The sequence below is a fragment of the Pseudorasbora parva genome, chromosome 7 (genome assembly GCF_024679245.1).
Source record: "Pseudorasbora parva isolate DD20220531a chromosome 7, ASM2467924v1, whole genome shotgun sequence".
Taxonomy (NCBI): Eukaryota; Metazoa; Chordata; class Actinopteri; order Cypriniformes; family Gobionidae; genus Pseudorasbora; species Pseudorasbora parva.
The window spans coordinates 12,083,711-12,104,439 of NC_090178.1; the positions used below are offsets into that span (position 1 = coordinate 12,083,711).

The 20,729-nt window shown below is 37.6% G+C and overlaps 1 protein-coding gene and 1 long non-coding RNA gene across 3 annotated transcripts in view; both read right to left on the reverse strand.

Annotated features, from left to right (window-relative positions):
* The window catches only part of nek11 (NIMA-related kinase 11), a 144,705-nt gene that overhangs the window by 67,876 nt on the left and 56,100 nt on the right, over positions 1-20,729 (reverse strand). Inside the window, exons 10-12 of the mRNA XM_067448160.1 lie at positions 2,787-2,906; positions 1,677-1,767; positions 1,452-1,578 (exon numbers count right to left, since the gene is read on the reverse strand). Coding sequence (XP_067304261.1) covers positions 1,452-1,578; positions 1,677-1,767; positions 2,787-2,906 — 338 coding nt within the window. The remainder of the gene's footprint in view (positions 1-1,451; positions 1,579-1,676; positions 1,768-2,786; positions 2,907-20,729) is intronic.
* Positions 4,508-20,012, reverse strand: LOC137082744 (uncharacterized). Of its 2 annotated transcripts, none has more exons than XR_010906405.1 (5): positions 19,416-20,012; positions 18,821-18,881; positions 18,575-18,723; positions 11,788-11,979; positions 4,508-5,096 (listed from the first exon to the last, which is right to left on the reverse strand). It is a non-coding gene; the product is annotated as an uncharacterized lncRNA (long non-coding RNA). The 2 variants fall into 2 exon arrangements; XR_010906404.1 differs by having other exon boundaries at positions 11,788-12,022.

The window sequence follows — 20,729 nt, forward strand, 5'->3', positions numbered from 1 at the left end:
CATATTTCATTAGTTTTGTGACATTACATTATATACACTTGCCTACAAAACACAGACATTTGATGCAGTTTCACTCAACCCATGACCAGGAACAAACAAACACACTTGCAGAACTCTGCTGCTGCTCCAGAAAAACAAACTGCATCCTTATGTATCCTTAAATCAGTTTTTTTTTTTGGAAGCTGAACAAGGTTATCTTTGTCTCACAACCAGAAACATACTTCTTTAGTGAGATTGTTGGAGTAAAAACAAAATGACAGTGCTGCTGATGGCTTCCGTAAATCAAACAAAGGGCGTTGACGGCTCTGGTTGATGTGTGCATGCGTTCATTCAGGAGAAGTGCTTATACAAGGAATTCCGCCCTTTATGATGTCATATAGAGCCATACTTAAAAAAAAAGAATTAAAAAAAAGAAAATGTTGAATCCTACAGGGAGTGTATTTTGCACAGAAATACTCCATTCTACGTCCAACTTTTTTATGTCAAATTTTAAACAGTGTAAATAAGTCAGAATGCATGAAATAGCATCCGATCCCTTCTGTAGTTAACTAACGTTAATCACACCTTATTTGAAAGTGTTACCATATAATTTATTTCTTTAAAACAAAAATCTCACTGAGTATCTAGATGTCTGTTGACTCATACTAATTCATAAGTACACACTATTACAGTAGCCCATCTCTGATCTACAGTGGGATCTGGAAAAATCAGCATACCAGCAGAAACTGTTCACAGGCTTGAGTTCTGAGGTCCTAACACCAGTAAGGGATGAAACTAAACTTTCAATTTCTCACTTTCCTTATCATTTGTTCATAAAGCCAGGAAACTTCTGCTCTGATTAATTTGTGCAGAGGAACATCATTAAAGCATCTAGGAATCATTTGACTTTCAAATCAAAATGGAATATGTTTTCAAATCTCTTTTAAATGTGTGTGTGTCTGACAGTGCAGTGTAATACTCATGGTACCCAGCTCTGTTCTGGGATCTGTTGTTTGTTAAACCATGGAGAAAGAGGCATTGGAGCGCCAAGCACACAATGAATTTTAATGAAGATGTAGAAGAAAAAGAAAGTCATTTCTGATGGAAAGTTAAACTTTTTGATTTGGAAGAGATGAGTGGAATTTCATCAGAACACATTTCATAATAGACAAGTAGAAAAGTATCAGGGGAGCTAGGTTTCAAATTGCTTTAATTAATATACTTGCTGAAAGTTTAATTAAGCGAAAATGTATTTTCCAACTTAAGGGCTTCTCATGCCACACTTAAACCTGGGTTATTGGCTTATTAGGTCACTTTTAACCCTTGTAAATGTAATGTTTCACTCCTATGATTCGGAAAGAGGATATAGCAATGCTTTTAAACCTAGGTTATGGTTAATGTCAGTCCTGGTGTCAACCCAGAGCTACACTTTCTTCCACTTGAAATGAAGTTACAGTGATTTAACCACTCACCATCTTTTGACACAGACTTGCACATCTTATCAGAGAGATGAGAAATGGTTCCAGCTGGTTCTGAGTTCATTTTTGGTGTCTCAATCGGAATCGGTTGAGTCTTGTTAACTCCTTCTTCAGTTCTCACCTTTTGAAAAGATGTAAAAACACAAATGCTGTAACAAATAGAAACTAATTGTAGCTGTTAATTATGCGCAATTTCTAACAGGAATCTTATCTACATACCTTTAAAACATCCATATTGACTTTCTGAAAATTTGACTTGTACTCTTGCATGCGAAGATGGTTTTCTTGATATTTTTCCTCCACAATTTTCCTATAGTAAAACAGTAAGAGTTTGTGCATAAACAGTATAACTTTTTATGTAACTGTCATAGCTCACTCAAAAATGTAAATTTTTGTTAAAATATAATAAAGCAAACTAATATTATCATCTAATTTGCTAACATTAGTTAATGTAATAACTAGCATGAACAAGCACTGAACAACATTACTATATATAAAAAACTGTATTTTTAAAACGGATGATTCCCTGGTGATTTAAGATTTAGCGTGCTTTACGTCGCTTGTGACAACTAACCTTTGCTGGAGGAACTTTTCTCAATTTACGGAAATGACAAAACACACAAGGGCGAGTAATATATGTATGCAATTTCCTTCAAAAACTATCCCGACAGGTCTAAAATATAAACACTAATAGGCTTGCCATAGTGAGCCATCAGGGTAAGACTAATACATGTTATGGAAGAAGAATTAATGATATATTGACTATTGATTATCAAATTATTTGTTAATTTTAAACAAAAACATTACATAGTGTACCTTTAACATTAACTAAGATTCATAAATGCTATAGAAGTATAAATAAAAATAAATAACGTAGTTAACTTATGTTAACAAATTAAACCTTACTGTAAAGTGTAACCCAATTTTTTTTCTATCCATACATTAAATATGAACAGGGACAAATGTTGTTTGCACCCCAATGTTCATCTAATTATCAAATATTCTGTACTCTAGAAAGAATATTATACATGTTTGGAACAACCTGAGGGTAGTAAATGATCACAGAATCTTTTTGGGTAAACAATATAGTGTAATAATGAGCATAATACATCAGTTTGAGTGTGACAAGTCAACGCTGACTATTCCAATTCTATCAGTGCATTACATATTAGACAAAGAATCAAAGTTGACATGAGACACGCTGCCAAATATCCTTGCACCACGAAAAGAGAAAAGCCCTGACACTCATGCTAACTTTATGGAATGAACTGCGAGTCACATTTGATTAGCATTCAGTGTGCCACAGTCAGTGAACTGAACATCACTCACTTCAACTTTCGTGCTTTCTCATCTGCTGTTTGGAGTTTCCGGAGCCGCATACGTTCTCTCGGGCTCATTTTCTGCACCTCTGATCTCTCCCGCAGTGTCTGCAGATGTACCTTCTTCTGCCTGTGGGGTTGAAGGACTGCATTTACTGTAATGACTAAAGACTACTTGCTTTACAGACATTTTTTTGGACTGTTTGATGAGAGTTGATGTAATAAAATTGTTGATGTTGTTCATGATTTTGCCATTGGGGAATATTAGTTAGCACACACACACACACACACACACACACACACACACACACACACACACACACACACCTATACGGGTTTATGTGGTTTATGAGGACACTTCAGCCCAAACCAGTTTTTTGGTGTATTACAGGGACACCCCTTTCCACTTGCTCTACAGTGATGTGGAGGGTATCAAAAATTTTGTTTTGAGCCAAACAACACAGATTTCTCTTCAGAATTTGTATACACACAACACAACTTATAATATTACCACCTGACAATATACATAATTATGAGGACACATAATTAAGTGTCTAAGCCCCGCCTATGACAAAAAACGAAATTATAAGGACAGTGGATACACAGCACACATAAATGACATTAATGTGTATTAGAGGGACAAACATGAATTAATGGGACATTGCAATACACAAACACAAACGTGAAGGCATTGTGCATTAAAAGGACACACCTGATTTATGAGGACAAATGAACACAGTACTGAGACTGCAAACACATCCTCACCTGTGGGTCATACTCCAACACACAACCATTCTAAACTATGATATTCTGATATCTGAATATGCAACTATGTCTTTTACACTATACTGCTATTTGTGTGATCACATGACCTTTAAACAGACATGAGGACATACGACAGTGCACACCTTCAGAGAACAAGAAGTTTATTAGTGCTCGTTTACAACATTACAGCTGTTGCCCTGACAATATTACATAAATCACAAGATACTTAAAACCTCTCATAAACATAATTAACAAAAATTGCTGAAAATAAATGAAAGGGTCCCCCCTCATGTTTTTTTCTAAACCTGTATGAGTTTCTTTTTTTTTCTGCTGAACACAAAGGAAGATATTTTGAAGAATGTGGGTGAGCAGACGGGTGACGGTCGCCATGAGTTCAATAGCACAAAAAAAAACACTTCGGCAGACAATTTCAACATCCCTTTAAAGCTTTCAACAGAAGTTTAAGACATAGCCATACATTTGAACAAAACAGAATAGCAGTAGCGGCAACAGTAGCGGCAACAGAAGAAAAAACAAACACGGGTAACACTTTAGAATAACGTTCAGTTATAAGTTTAGATGATGAACTAAATCATTTACAAAACCTAACTATACATTCATTAATGATTAATAAGTGATATGCTAACCATTAACAAATGTGCTGTTTATTATCAAGACAGATCAATAGTAGATGTTTGAGTTATTAGATGATGTACTATAATTAACACTTAAACATTATTGGAGTATTTATGTCAAACTTGTTTTAGTGTCATCTCAAACAATGGCTAATCTTGAACAAATGATGAACAGACTATTAGTAAATGATCAGTAATGTATTGATGAATCCAAGTTTTCAGCTGGTGTGTGTTCAACTGCACACACATGCTAAAGCAGCATCATTGAGAAGAGTCGTTCCAGTCAGGGGACTGCAGTGTGTTTTGAATCTCTGCAGTCCTGTGTGGGATCTGGGATAATGTGAAGCGGTTTAATGTCCTCTGACTCACACATCAGGTGATGAGCAGAAGTGTCAGAGGTCGAACCCTCACCGGTCAGCACTTACACTAGTGTTCAACACCTACTACAGGTGATGTGGAACTCATTTACAACTCTTTCTGCATCCCCTAATCTAAAGTGTACACTACAATTGTATACACATCACTTGTATATGAATATATGGTATAGCATTCCACTAAAAATGAATGAATGTATTAACCAATAACTTATAAATTACTTATAACTGAATTAACAAAACAGTCATAAAATGTTAGCATACTACTAAGTCATTTATGAATGTCATGTTTTGTAAATGATTAGTTCATCATTATCTAATAACTTATAAGTGACTTATAACTGAACATTATTATAAAGTGTTACCAAACATTTAGCAAGTTTCATGTAAGCGATAATCCCTGATTCCTGACAAAGGCTCGCTGTTTTGCTGAAGCCGGACGCTCTGCAGTTTACCCGGTGAACTGTGCTCAGTTCTGCAGACTCCGCTGGAGGCCATATCTGCCGTTTTCTTCTTGCCTCGCCCCTTCAGAAGATTCAAGAATCCCTACAAAAGAGGAAAACAGATTCTTTAACCCATGGGGTGAAAACCACTTCCTTTTCTCCCAACTCGTCCCACTGTCCTCACCCTCATCTTTAGTCTAGAACTGATTAATAATCTGAGACAAAAGTGATGGGCTGCTGTTTGTTAAATACTTGTGTTTGTTGTGTGTGTGTGTGGCCTACACCTGGGTTATGAGGACACATGATTTATGAGGACATTCTCATAAGATGATGTTCCTGATGTTTGGGCTGACTGAAGAACCTCAGTGTTGTGTGTGTGTGTGTGTGTGTGTGGCTTACACCTGGGTTATGAGGACACATGATTTATGAGGACGTTCTCATAAGATGATGTTCCTGATGTTTGGGCTGACTGAAGAACCTCAGTGTTGTGTGTGTGTGTGTGTGTGTGTGTGGCTTACACCTGGGTTATGAGGACACATGATTTATGAGGACATTCTCATAAGATGATGTTCCTGATGTTTGGGCTGACTGAAGAACCTCAGTGTGGTGTGTGTGTGTGTGTGCCTTACACCTGGGTTATGAGGACACATGATTTATGAGGACATTATCATAAGATGATGTTCCTGATGTTTGACTTGACTGAAGAACCCCAGTGTTGTGTGTGTGTGTGTGGCTTACACCTGGGTTATGAGGACACATGATTTATAAGGACATTCTCATAAGATGATGTTCCTGATGTTTGGCCTGACTGAAGAACCTCAGTGTTGTGTGTGTGTGTGTGGCTTACACCTGGGTTATGAGGACACATGATTTATGAGGACATTATCATAAGATGATGTTCCTGATGTTTTACTTGACTGAAGAACTTCAGTGTTGTGTGTGTATGTGTGTGTGTGTGTGTGACTTACACCTGGGTTATGAGGACACATGATTTATAAGGACATTCTCATAAGATGATGTTCCTGATGTTTGGCCTGACTGAAGAACCTCAGTGTTGTGTGTGTGTGTGTGTGTGTGTGTGTGTGTGTGGCTTACACCTGGGTTATGAGGACACATGATTTATGAGGACATTATCATAAGATGATGTTCCTGATGTTTGACTTGACTGAAGAACCTCAGTGTTGTGTGTGTGTGTGGCTTACACCTGGGTTATGAGGACACATGATTTATGAGGACATTCTCATAAGATGATGTTCCTGATGTTTGGCCTGACTGAAGAACCTCAGTGTTGTGTGTGTGTGTGTGTGTGTGTGGCTTACACCTGGGTTATGAGGACACATGATTTATGAGGACGTTCTCATAAGATGATGTTCCTGATGTTTGGGCTGACTGAAGAACCTCAGTGTTGTGTGTGTGTGTGTGTGTGTGTGTGGCTTACACCTGGGTTATGAGGACACATGATTTATGAGGACATTCTCATAAGATGATGTTCCTGATGTTTGGGCTGACTGAAGAACCTCAGTGTGGTGTGTGTGTGTGTGTGCCTTACACCTGGGTTATGAGGACACATGATTTATGAGGACATTATCATAAGATGATGTTCCTGATGTTTGACTTGACTGAAGAACCCCAGTGTTGTGTGTGTGTGTGTGGCTTACACCTGGGTTATGAGGACACATGATTTATAAGGACATTCTCATAAGATGATGTTCCTGATGTTTGGCCTGACTGAAGAACCTCAGTGTTGTGTGTGTGTGTGTGGCTTACACCTGGGTTATGAGGACACATGATTTATGAGGACATTATCATAAGATGATGTTCCTGATGTTTTACTTGACTGAAGAACTTCAGTGTTGTGTGTGTATGTGTGTGTGTGTGTGTGACTTACACCTGGGTTATGAGGACACATGATTTATAAGGACATTCTCATAAGATGATGTTCCTGATGTTTGGCCTGACTGAAGAACCTCAGTGTTGTGTGTGTGTGTGTGTGTGTGTGTGTGTGTGGCTTACACCTGGGTTATGAGGACACATGATTTATGAGGACATTATCATAAGATGATGTTCCTGATGTTTGACTTGACTGAAGAACCTCAGTGTTGTGTGTGTGTGTGGCTTACACCTGGGTTATGAGGACACATGATTTATGAGGACATTCTCATAAGATGATGTTCCTGATGTTTGGCCTGACTGAAGAACCTCAGTGTTGTGTGTGTGAGTGGCTTACACCTGGGTTATGAGGACACGTGTTTTGTGAGGACATTATCATAAGATGATGTTCCTGATGTTTGACTTGACTGTAGAACCTCAGTTTTGTGTGTGTGTGTGTGTGTGTGGCTTACACCTGGGTTATGAGGACACATGATTTATGAGGACATTATCATAAGATGATGTTCCTGATGTTTGACTTGACTGAAGAACCCCAGTGTTGTGTGTGTATGTGTGTGTGTGTGTGGCTTACACCTGGGTTATGAGGACACATGATTTATGAGGACATTATCATAAGATGATGTTCCTGATGTTTGACTTGACTGAAGAACCCCAGTGTTGTGTGTGTATGTGTGTGTGTGTGTGGCTTACACCTGGGTTATGAGGACACATGATTTATGAGGACATTATCATAAGATGATGTTCCTGATGTTTGACTTGACTGAAGAACCCCAGTGTTGTGTGTGTATGTGTGTGTGTGTGTGGCTTACACCTGGGTTATGAGGACACATGATTTATGAGGACATTCTCATAAGATGATGTTCCTGATGTTTGACTTGACTGAAGAACCCCAGTGTTGTGTGTGTGTGTGTGTGTGGCTTACACCTGGGTTATGAGGACACATGATTTATGAGGACATTCTCATAAGATGATGTTCCTGATGTTTGACTTGACTGTAGAACCTCAGTGTTGTGTGTGTGTGGCTTACACCTGGGTTATGAGGACACATGATTTATGAGGACATTATCATAAGATGATGTTCCTGATGTTTGACTTGACTGAAGAACCCCAGTGTTGTGTGTGTATGTGTGTGTGTGTGTGGCTTACACCTGGGTTATGAGGACACATGATTTATAAGGACATTCTCATAAGATGATGTTCCTGATGTTTGGCCTGACTGAAGAACCTCAGTGTTGTGTGTGTGTGTGTGGCTTACACCTGGGTTATGAGGACACATGATTTATGAGGACATTATCATAAGATGATGTTCCTGATGTTTTAGTTGACTGAAGAACCTCAGTGTTGTGTGTGTGTGTGGCTTACACCTGGGGTATGAGGACACATGATTTATGAGGACATTCTCATAAGATGATGTTCCTGATGTTTGACTTGATTGAAGAAACTCAGTGTTGTGTGTGTGTGTGTGGCTTACACCTGGGTTATGAGGACACATGATTTATGAGGACGTTCTCATTAGTTGATGTTCCTGATGTTTGACCTGACTGAAGAACCTCAGTGTTGTGTGTGTGTGTGGCTTACACCTGGGTTGTGAGGACACATGATTTATGAGGACATTATCATAAGATGATGTTCCTGATGTTTGGCCTGACTGAAGAACCTCAGTGTTGTGTGTGTGTGTGTGGCTTACACCTGGGTTGTGAGGACACATGATTTATGAGGACATTATCATAAGATGATGTTCCTGATGTTAGACTTGACTGAAGAACTCAGTTTTGTGTGTGTGTGTGTGTGGCTTACACCTGGGTTATGAGGACACATGATTTATGAGGACATTATCATAAGATGATGTTCCTGATGTTTGGCCTGACTGAAGAACCTCAGTGTTGTGTGTGTGTGTGTGGCTTACACCTGGGTTATGAGGACACATGATTTATGAGGACATTCTCATAAGATGATGTTCCTGATGTTTGGCCTGACTGAAGAACCTCAGTGTTGTGTGTGTGTGTGTGGCTTACACCTGGGTTATGAGGACACATGATTTATAAGGACATTCTCATAAGATGATGTTCCTGATGTTTGGCCTGACTGAAGAACCTCAGTGTTGTGTGTGTGTGTGTGTGTGTGTGTGTGTGGCTTACACCTGGGTTATGAGGACACATGATTTATGAGGACATCATCATAAGATGATGTTCCTGATGTTTGACTTGACTGAAGAACCTCAGTGTTGTGTGTGTGTGTGGCTTACACCTGGGTTATGAGGACACGTGATTTATGAGGACATTATCATAAGATGATGTTCCTGATGTTTGACTTGACTGAAGAACCTCAGTGTTGTGTGTGTGTGTGTGTGTGGCTTACACCTGGGTTATGAGGACACGTAATTACGGGGATATGGAATAACACACTTGAACACAACTCATGGTTGACTCAAAGTGCTGTCCAATACACATGAAGACAAACATAATAGAAAGAGAATAGAAACAATACAGTAGATAAGTTATACCTGGTTAAAAGCTAACCCTAACCCTAATTATATGTAGTAAAAAGTTATAGTTAACCTCTAGTCTGGCTAACCCTGACCCTGATCATAACAGAAGTAGGTAGTAAAAGTTATAGTTAACCTCTAGTCTGGCTAACCCTGACCCTGATCATAACAGAAGTAGGTAGTAAAAGTTATAGTAAACCTCTAGTCTGGCTAACTCTGACCCTGATCATAACAGAAGTAGGTAGTAAAAGTTATAGTTAACCTCTAGTCTGGCTAACCCTGACCCTGATCATAACAGAAGTAGGTAGTAAAAGTTATAGTTAACCTCTAGTCTGGCTAACCCTGACCCTGATCATAACAGAAGTAGGTAGTAAAAGTTATAGTTAACCTCTAGTCTGGCTAACCCTAACCCTGATCATGACAGAAGTAGGTAGTAAAAGTTATAGTTAACCTCTAGTCTGGCTAACCCTAACCCTGATCATAACCGAAGTAGGTAGTAAAAGTTATTGTTAACCTCTAGTCTGGCTAACCCTAATCCTGATCATAACAGAAGTAGGTAGTAAAAGTTATAGTTAACCTCTAGTCTGTCTAACCCTAACCCTGATCATAACAGAAGTAGGTAGTAAAAGTTATAGTTTACCTCTAGTCTGGCTAACCCTAACCCTGATCATAACAGAAGTAGGTAGTAAAAGTTATAGTTTACCTCTAGTCTGTCTAATCCTAATCCTGATCATAACAGAAGTAGGCAGTAAAAGTTATAGTAGACCTATAGTCTGGCTAACCCTGACCCTGATCATGACAGAAGTAGGTAGTAAAAGTTATAGTTTACCTCTAGTCTGGCTAACCCTGACCCTGATCATAACAGAAGTAGGTAGTAAAAGTTATAGTAGACCTCTAGTCTGGCTAACTCTGACCCTGATCATAACAGAAGTAGGTAGTACAAATTATAGTTAACCTCTAGTCTGGCTAACCCTAACCCTGATCATAACAGAAGTAGGTAGTACAAATTATAGTTAACCTCTAGTCTGGCTAACCCTAACCCTGATCATAACAGAAGTAGGTAGTACAAATTATAGTTAACCTCTAGTCTGGCTAACCCTAACCCTGATCATAACAGAAGTAGGTAGTAAAAGTTATCGTTAACCTATAGTCCGGCGGCCCGCCACATTCTAATCTGCCCCGATTTTACCAGATTTCAGATTTTACCAGATGACTGACAGATGCTTTGCCAAAGCAATTGAGTAAAACACAACTTCAAAGAAACTGAGAATGCTGAAAAATGTAAAAAAAAATAATATGTTTGGTTTATTGTGAAACTGATAATGAACCAAAAATTAATTTTTTTACATTGCTGAAATGAAATAAGTATTCTGTTTCTGCATATTTATGTAAAAGAGAAGCGCACACTTTGCTCATGCAAACAGCTTCTGATCTGGTGTTTTCAGCGTATCAGATCACAGTAACACACACACACAACACTGAGGTTCTTCAGTCAAGTCAAACATCAGGAACATCATCTTATGAGAATGTCCTCATAACCCAGGTGTAAGCCACACACACACACACACATACACACACAACACTGGGGTTCTTCAGTCAAGTCAAACATCAGGAACATCATCTTATGATAATGTCCTCATAAATCATGTGTCCTCATAACCCAGGTGTAAGCCACACACACACACACACATACACACACAACACTGGGGTTCTTCAGTCAAGTCAAACATCAGGAACATCATCTTATGATAATGTCCTCATAAATCATGTGTCCTCATAACCCAGGTGTAAGCCACACACACACAACACTGAGGTTCTTCAGTCAAGTCAAACATCAGGAACATCATCTTATGAGAATGTCCTCATAAATCATGTGTCCTTATAACCCAGGTGTAAGCCACACACACACAACACCGGGGTTCTTCAGTCAAGTCAAACATCAGGAACATCATCTTATGATAATGTCCTCATAAATCATGTGTCCTCATAACCCAGGTGTAAGCCACACACACACAACACTGGGGTTCTTCAGTCAAGTCAAACATCAGGAACATCATCTTATGATAATGTCCTCATAAATCATGTGTCCTCATAACCCAGGTGTAAGCCACACACACACAACACTGAGGTTCTTCAGTCAAGTAAAACATCAGGAACATCTTCTTATGATAATGTCCTCACAAAACATGTGTCCTCTTAACCCAGGTGTAAGCCACACACACACACACACAACACTGAGGTTCTTCAGTCAAGTCAGACATCAGGAACATCTTCTTATGATAAGGTCCTCACAAAACGTGTAAGCCACACACACCTGACATACTGTGATGCATTTAAAGTCAGGAACATTACCTTGGATAATATGAATCTTTAAAATAATCTTACAAATGCTAAATAGGTTATGTAAAGTTTACAGTACCGTGCATTTCCTTGGCCACTCAGAATCGCCGTAATTGTGTGATATCTTCACCAGGACAGATGCTCCTTACAGCAAATAGGCAAACGTGAAGTTTTTCTATCCACACGGATCGTCTTCATCCAGTTGTTTGGATTCATATGTTCAGAGATTACAAGTCATCCAAAGGGAACTGTCATCTCGGGCTGATTAACACTAAATAAATGACAATTCAACTTTCAATTAAGAATTCTTATTCCTGTTAGACACAAAAAAAGACAATATCAGTGATGAAAATCTAATATCATCAAATATATTCTTTGTGATCACCAATCATTTAATAGTTTAATAGCGTTTGGTATTAAGATGTGTTTTGGACAATCGGATCAAAAGTGGATGATGCTCAACACAGGTGTAAATGGGGTTTAAAACATTTTGAGCTTGTCAACTTTCAACCACTTCCAGAAGTTGGAAAACTCATTCGACCAGATTGCTTTCGTAGTGTAACGTCTGTGTGGTTGAATGTGTTCGAACAGTCACAAAAGACCGCCTGCTCTCCGCTGAATGACCTAATGTGGAAACTAGAGATGCTTCGATACCAGTATCGGTATCAGCCCAAAATACCAGAGAAAGATTAAATAAATGCATCTAATTAACAGAATATTAAACAAAATTAAATATCCATACTATAGCTGCTGTGCACAAGCTGATGAGTGAAACACGCAGAGTGGATTGAGCTGACGTTTTTCACAGACATCGCTGAAAATGATGGCCCATAATTACACAGACTTCTGTTGCATGCACTTGACTGCTAACCCACTCACCAGGACACATTTGGATTAAAAATACATTGTATATGCAAATAAAAAAAGGTTGAAGGTTACATTACATTTTAATATAAGATGTAAAATTTTTATTTGACATAAGAAGACACAGATATGACAGTTAATACATTTAAAAATACTGTTCACCTCTGGCTTTATTGATCAGTTATTTTAGGGTTTTGATCTTCTCTTGAGTCTTTGACTAGGCTAGGCATTAAGGGTGTGAACCTACACTGGTCTCATGGTTCGATTCGATTATGATTATCATGCCATCGATTCGGTTCGATAACACGATTCAGCACACTGCACTGACGATGCACTTCATCCTCATGTATATAATTTTGTCAGTCAGTTATATGAACTGAACCTTTTATTTTACCTGCTCAAAGAAAACACACTTCTTTAATGTATCAAACATGAGACAAAACGTAAAAACATAAAACGTTTTGTGACCAAATGTAAATAAATCATTTTGATAAATCAGATATATCGAATCTGTAAAAATGCATGAAATGACCAGGTGTAAACAGGCCCTTTAAGAACTCGAACGTTGATATAATTAGATTTTTGGCTGAGCTGGGTCCACCTTGTCACTGACAGGCGTTAACAGCTCACGATGAAAATGGCTGACGTGGTTTCTCAAGTTAGTGGTATTACCCCATGCACATTTTATTTGTGCGTGACATAATTTACACACAGCACGTGTGTTCTCCAGGTCGTGCTTACCAGGTTGTTCAAAAAATCCGAAATGTGCCCAGATGTCTGCTTTTAAAATAGTTGGAGCAATTTTAACTACTCACACTCGTGTCTCGCCTCCCTCTGCCTTTGTATGCTACCGCGACAATGCACATACACGACAAATGATGGCAGAAAAGCGTCAGTACATTATAATAGGTTATGGTCTATTACTGAACTGATACCGAATCGTATTTGTCTGCATCGCGATGCATCAAAAAAACAAATAATTTCGACAGCCCAACTAGGCATGTTTCCTATTAATTGTCCTAGGAACCTCTAAGTTTATTTTAATTTTTGTGTATTTTGTATTACTCTATAATGTTGTAGTTGAAGGTTATTTAAAAATATACAAAACAGGCCAAAAGTTTGGACACGTTACTATTTGTAATGTTTTTGAAATAAGTTTCTTCTGCTCATCAAGCCTGCATTTATTTGATCAAAAATACAGAACAAAAATTAATATTGTGATATATTATTACAATTTAAAATATTTGTTTTTCAATGTATTCTACTTTAAATGATCATTTATTTCTGTGATCAAAGCTGATTTTTCAGGATCGTTCCTCCAGTCTTCAGTGATCATGATCCTTCAGAAATCATTCTAATATTCTGATTTATTATGAGTGTTGGAAACAGTTCTGCTGAATAATATATTTGATGAATAAAAGGTTCAAAAGAACTGCATTTATTCAAAATAAAAACATATTTTCAAATAATATAAATCTCCTTTACTATCACTTTTTATCAATTTAACACATCCTTGCTGAATAAAATTATTGATTTATTTAAAAAAAGAAATAAAAAAATGACTGACCCCAAATAACTGACCAGTATTGTATACTGTTGTTACAAAATATTTCTATTTTTAAAACATTTGCTTCTTTTTTTATTTTTATTTTTTTACTTTTTATTCATCAAAGTATTATAAAAACATATCTCAGGTTATGAACAAATATTAGTCAGCAGAGCTGTCTCCAACACTCGTAATGAATCCTCATCTGAGAATGATTTCTGAAGGATCATGATCACTGAAGACTGGAGGAATGATCCGGAAAATACAGCTCTGATCACAGAAATAAATCATCATTTAAAGTAGAATAAATTGAAAAACAAATATTTTAAATTGTAATAATATATCACAATATTAATTTTGTTCTGTATTTTTGATCAAATAAATGCAGGGTTGATGAGCAGAAGAAACTTCTTTCAAAAACATTACAAATAGTAATGTGTCCAAACTTTTGGCCTGTACTATATATATATATATTGAGCCCTGCAAATATAGGGAGTTACTTTCAAGTCCTGCCTCTTTTGTTATAAAATTAAGTTGTTATGGGTAAAAATAATGTCTAAAATAAAGTCTGGCCCACCAGGAATTTCAATGGGCCCACCCTGCATCTCAAAGCTGGAGCCGGGCCTGTGATACAGCAATAGCATGAACAGTGAAAGTAACTGTAGCTCCTATAATACAGTTTAACAGGCATAATTAGGCATACAAATAACTGAAGGATATCTATTTGCTAAGCCAACTCAATTTGATTCATATTCTTTTGGTTTCTCTATTCATTATTTTTTTAAATGAAAAATGCAATGAAAATACAAGTTATTGGTACTATTGGTAAGTTGGAAGTTCGTTCTGGAAAAGTGGTATCAGTTCATCCCCAGCATAAACATTACAGGACGTGTGCAAGACAGTCAGCTAATTACCCAAGTTACCCAAGAGAAAAAACGTAGAGCACAATGTTCTCTCTCACCATTTCTTGATTTCTGACACATTCACAGTGTTCGGCTGGTCTCCGCTCACGTTCATGTGTAAATTGCGTGAGATAATTTTTGTCCATTAGAACAAAAGACCCGAAAAAGCCCATACATTTACTCACCCATACACCCTCCCTTTGAAGAAATCAGGACAGAAGTGGTTGAAAATGAATAAAAGAGACTGACTAAAACACCAAGTGTAAACGGGAATGTGTGTCCCTCATCTACTCGAGATCCGATCGACCAAAACGCATCTTAATACCAGGTGTAAATTAGGGATGCACAATTTATTGCCACCATATCGTTATCATCCAATAAATGGACATTATTAATGTTAACGTTATCAATCCGATATGAAAATTATGCCGATATATATAAGCTGATAGATCATGTAATTTTCCTTCAGCCGAGACACTTTAGATGCGCAGTATTCATCATGATGGTTTTGAATTGCTTGATATGATTGGAATCACTTTTTTTAAAATGTAATGTAAGGGGGGCTTACATTAGCTTACATTGTTGCAGCCATTAAAATAGTTCAGTTTTGTTTTTAATGTCAAAGTAGTTATATTTTGTTTCGTTTCATTGTTAAGTTAATTTAGAAAAATGTTTAGAGCAATTTTTTGTTTGTTAAATTAAAGTTTACATTTTTTTAAGTGACGACCAAGTGGCCAGTGGCCAACAGTGAGTAAACCGCATGTTTAATGAATTTAGCCTCTCAAATCAACTATTGACTTGTCTTGCCTATAATAAAATCCATAGATTTAAAACACTTCAAGTATCACAATGTTAGTTAATTTAGCCTACTATAATATTACCTCCACATTAAAAAGGCATTTTTGAAGAGCTGAGGCAGGCTGATGCTGCACGCAACGGCACTCACAAACGAAACGAGCTAAACAATCTAAACAAATAAAAAAATAAAAGAACATGCAGTTTGTATTATACCTTACACCTCTGCAAAATGAATATAAATCAGATCTTAAATTCCCGCGGTATAGCCTATATTTAACGGAGTTCACAGCAACGAAAGCAAAAGATTCAAGATGCATTTTATTCAGCAGCTCAAAGACCGCAAAATGAAAGAGCGAAGCACTGGTAAGATCATTTATTAATTTTTATTGAAGATGATTGTGTTTTTGAGCATCTAAGACTTAGACTACGACTATTTGCGTTGGCTTGCTTTACTCATTTGCGACGATGCGTGTTGCAGCTCCATCATATCTATCGGACTACAACCTATAGCCCATAACACGCTCTCACACACGTTTATTATTTAACCATTTGCCAGGAGTAAAATTTACACGTGGTTTAAGATACCTGGTCAGAGAAAATGAATGAAGGAATCATTTGTAAAAAGGCCCTAACTCTAGCAGCTGCTGAAGAAACGCGCGCTGCTGCTGGCGCTGGACTCTATAACCCTGAGCGAGAATGTCTTGACAGTCGAGTAAGCTATCATGGTCTCATGATGTTTCCACCAGTGCAGCACATCTCATTGTTCCTTTTAATTAATCAAATAAATATAAAACAAATGAGAAGCCTAAAAAGGTCCGAAGCCCGGCCCACATTTAGGTATGACGTGAAAATTAGCCCGAAGTCCGGCCCTAGGGGCGTAAAAAAGTCGGGCTCTGCTCTAGTGTGAATCTAGGTTCTATTGTTGAGCTGTACTGTATGTTCTGCTGTTTGCACAATAAAATAAAAACGTGAAAAAAGTATTTTTAACGGGTCACAGATACTCGTCGGTTGTATTTTTATGTAATGCTAATTCAATATTATAATCGTATCAGTTAACTGTTAATAATCGATTAATAAGCATCGCTTGTCGGTCGGGAAAATTAACCGAAATGAGCATCCCTAGTAGAGAGGTTTATATAAAGGGGTTTGAGTGATCAATTATCAGTATTTACATTTCTCTCCGATATGGCAGGAAATTAATGTGGAGGATTTGAACTGTGAAGATGATTGACGGCAGTTTAAACTGTGATATGATGCACATAACTAAGCAACAGAGTCCGTTAAAGATAATAAAGTAGTATGTCCCAAAACTTGCATACTCTTCTGCTACACACTCAAAAGTATATACTTTTGTTCACAAAAAGAGTATACTTTTAGGACGTAGTATAAGTGGGCGAATTAGGACGCAGCGTATGTCTTTTGGAATTAAAGTGCGCAGTGAACTGCCTTGAAACTCGAGCTGGCGCCGGCTGTTCTTCCCTGCCAAAAAACAGAATGGGCCACGTGACCTCCAGAGATCTATAGGATGCGTTTGGTTGAGTTAATTAACGTTGGAGTAAAGCGCTTTATAGTACCGTTGATCATCTTTAGCTTCAGCACGTACTGCTCAAACAGTGATGCACAACATTAATAACTACTGGGACTGTCCTATACATAACATTACACTGAGAACACTCTTGTAATAAAATGCTGTTAATTCTTTGGGATTAGCTGTTGTGTTTCAGTGCGTTGTTGCAGAAGGGCAATTCTACAACAGGAGTTACACAGATTAGCATGTAACTTAGTCAAAGCTTCACTTGAGCATTTGCGTAATTTTTTGCAGATATAAGCAATATAGCGTGTTTCATTGAGTTAATAACCCGCAGCACATCATTGTACGAGTGATCATCTTAATCTTTAGCGCACGCTCTGTAGCAATGCACAACATTAATAACATATGATTGGGGTTGTCATATTACATTATAGTAGTATACACTAATGTAATAAGTTGTAAAGTCTTCGGGTTTAGTTGTTGTGTTTCATAGGAAGAGCACTATTCTGACTACATAACTTAGATCATCTGTGTGTGATTTTGTGCAAATATAAGATGCAATACCATGTTGATTTTGTTCAAATATCTGCATTATCGTATACAGGATGTGTTCTGTTGAGTAAATAACCTGGTAGCGACGTGGAGACTTATCCTTTATAGCCTAAGTCATGCTGGCCAATGACTTGTTTGCATTATTTAGTTTTTTTTTTTTTTTGTTAGGCAGTGGGTGTTTTTGGTAACACTTTACAATGAGGTCTCATTTGTTAATGCATTAACTAACATGAACTAATATAAAGCAATAACCTTTGTTAATGGTTTATGTTGAATGAAAATGTTGAGATTAACATGAACTAAGGTTCATAAATCCTGTAGAAGCATTATTCATTCATTGGTGGATCATGTTAACTGATGATAATAAAATCAAACCTTATTGTAAAGTGGTACAATAAAAGTTAAGGAATCTTACACTAGTACAAACTGTACTCCATATGTTTGATTTATGTTAAAGTATTTGGGATATGGCTTTTTTTTAATGGTGAGCCTTTAGTTTTTGTAATCAGGTGCTCAAAGTATATAAAAATTTGTATTTAGGTATAGGTCAATATATTGGTTATCGGCTTTCTGATATAAATGATTATCATTATCGGGCAAAATGTTCATATCGGTGCATCCCTATTGTTAACAGGGCCATAATTACAAACTTACATACACATCAAACACTTACCAGAGGAGTTTTCCATCATAATGAAGCTCAAAGATGAACACTTTCAGAGCGTCATAAAGATATGTTCTTTGCCTCCGCTCTCATTCTTCTTTGCTTATGAGTCTCGTCTGTATTCCAGCAGGAAATCTGCCTTCTCAAACTCAGTACAACTGAACAACAGAAGAAAAACATCACTGTAAACAACATATGTATCTGGCACAGCTTCATTAAACAAAATATTTGCACTTAAACTTAGCTCTATCAGACCATTCTCTCTTCTGAAGGGAAAACTGTACAGCCTCTTCCAGCGCATTATCTGATGTGTCTGCTGTCATAAAGAAAAACATCTATAAGTATGACCATTGCATTTAATTTAACATTATTCAGCAAGATTGTTTTCATTATAAACATTAATACTTACAGTTCTATTGGTACAGAGTATATTTTATTACATTCAGGAGGAATAAAAGCATATATTGATTTCCTAGTTTCTTAAAAATGATAATAATAGTAACTTTAAACCAAGCTAACATTAAACTACAGTACTATTTACAGTAGCATGTCAGGATACTCTATCCCCTTCACAGATTGTAGTCATGACAACGCATTGTTACGATGGCTAGACTGATGTATGTGCTCAAAATAAGTTATTTACAATTATATTGGAATCTAAAACAAGTTAAATATGACAAGCATCTCTGATTCTCTCCTTACAGTCTGGGATCAGAATGACTCTAAGCTAGCCCCGTTAGCATCAGGTGCTAGGTGCTTTCTGACTGTAAAACGAGCAGAAAATAGCTTATAAAACACACACAAACAAGCCAAAATGAGCCACAAGCGATTGAACAGCAGATTAACTTACCTTTCTTTTAATAGTTGCTTCAAACAGGTCCAAATCACAGAAGTTTTCTCAGGTGGTTTCAATCCAGTCCAAACAGGAAATTAACCGATTATATGATATTATAATACATTTAAGGATTACATTTCATCGAGGGATCACTCTACGTTAAAAAATATATTTGACAGTTCATCAATTGTAGACAATAATGCTTAAATAATGAGTAAATTACATAAATCCACTTGTATAAGGAAATTAGATGTACACACTGGGTCTGAGAAATTCCGACATTATGAGGACTTCAGGCGGTCAGCCAATCAGAAGCTCCGATTCCTTACACGAGAGTGAATATTTATGAGGGGTGCAGTACCGCAGACCCACGTCCAGGGGCGCTGTCTCGATACACAGCTGATACACAAAATCAGGTCTATGTGAATTATAAGGACTTTAGCTAAAATTCTGGATTTTAGCTCCCCCTATGTATAGAAACACTTCTACACTGTTAGAATTATGAGGACATCGGCCCTGTCCTCATAATTCAAAATGTCCTCATAATGTGGCGTGTATTCAGGTGAAATGTCCCCGTAATACACATAGGCGCACACACACACACACACACACACACACACACACACACACACACACACACACACACACACACACACACACACACACACACACACACACACACACACAGATCAGGCATAACATAATGACCACCTTCCTAATATTGTGTTTGTCCCCCTTTTGCTGCCAAAAAAACCCTGGCTTGTCAAGGCATGGATTCCTATAGACTCCTGAAAGTGTGCTGTGGTATCTGGCACCAAGATGTTAGCAGCAGATCCTTTATGTCCTGTAAGTTGCAAGGCAGAGCCTCCATGGATCGGACTTATTTGTTCAGTACATCCTACAGATGTTTGATTGGATGGGGATCTGAGTAATTTAGTGGCCAAGTCAACACCTCAAACTCATTGCTGTGCTCCTCAAACCATTCCTGAACCAGTTTTGCTTTGTGGCATTATCCTGCTGAAAGAGGCCACAGCCAGTAGGGAATACGGTTTCCCTGAAAAGGTGTACATGTTCTGCAACAATGCTTAGGTAGGTGGTACATGTCAAAGTAACATTCACATGGATGGCAGGACCCAAGTTTTCCCAGCAGACCATTTCCCAAAGCATCACACTGCCTCCACCTGCTTGCCTTCAACCCATAGTGCATCCTGGTACCATCTGTTCTCCAAGTAAGCAACAAACACGCACCTGGCCATTTACGTGATGTAAAAGAAAATGTGATTCATCAGACCAGGCACTCTCTTCCATTCCACCATAGTCCAGTTCAGT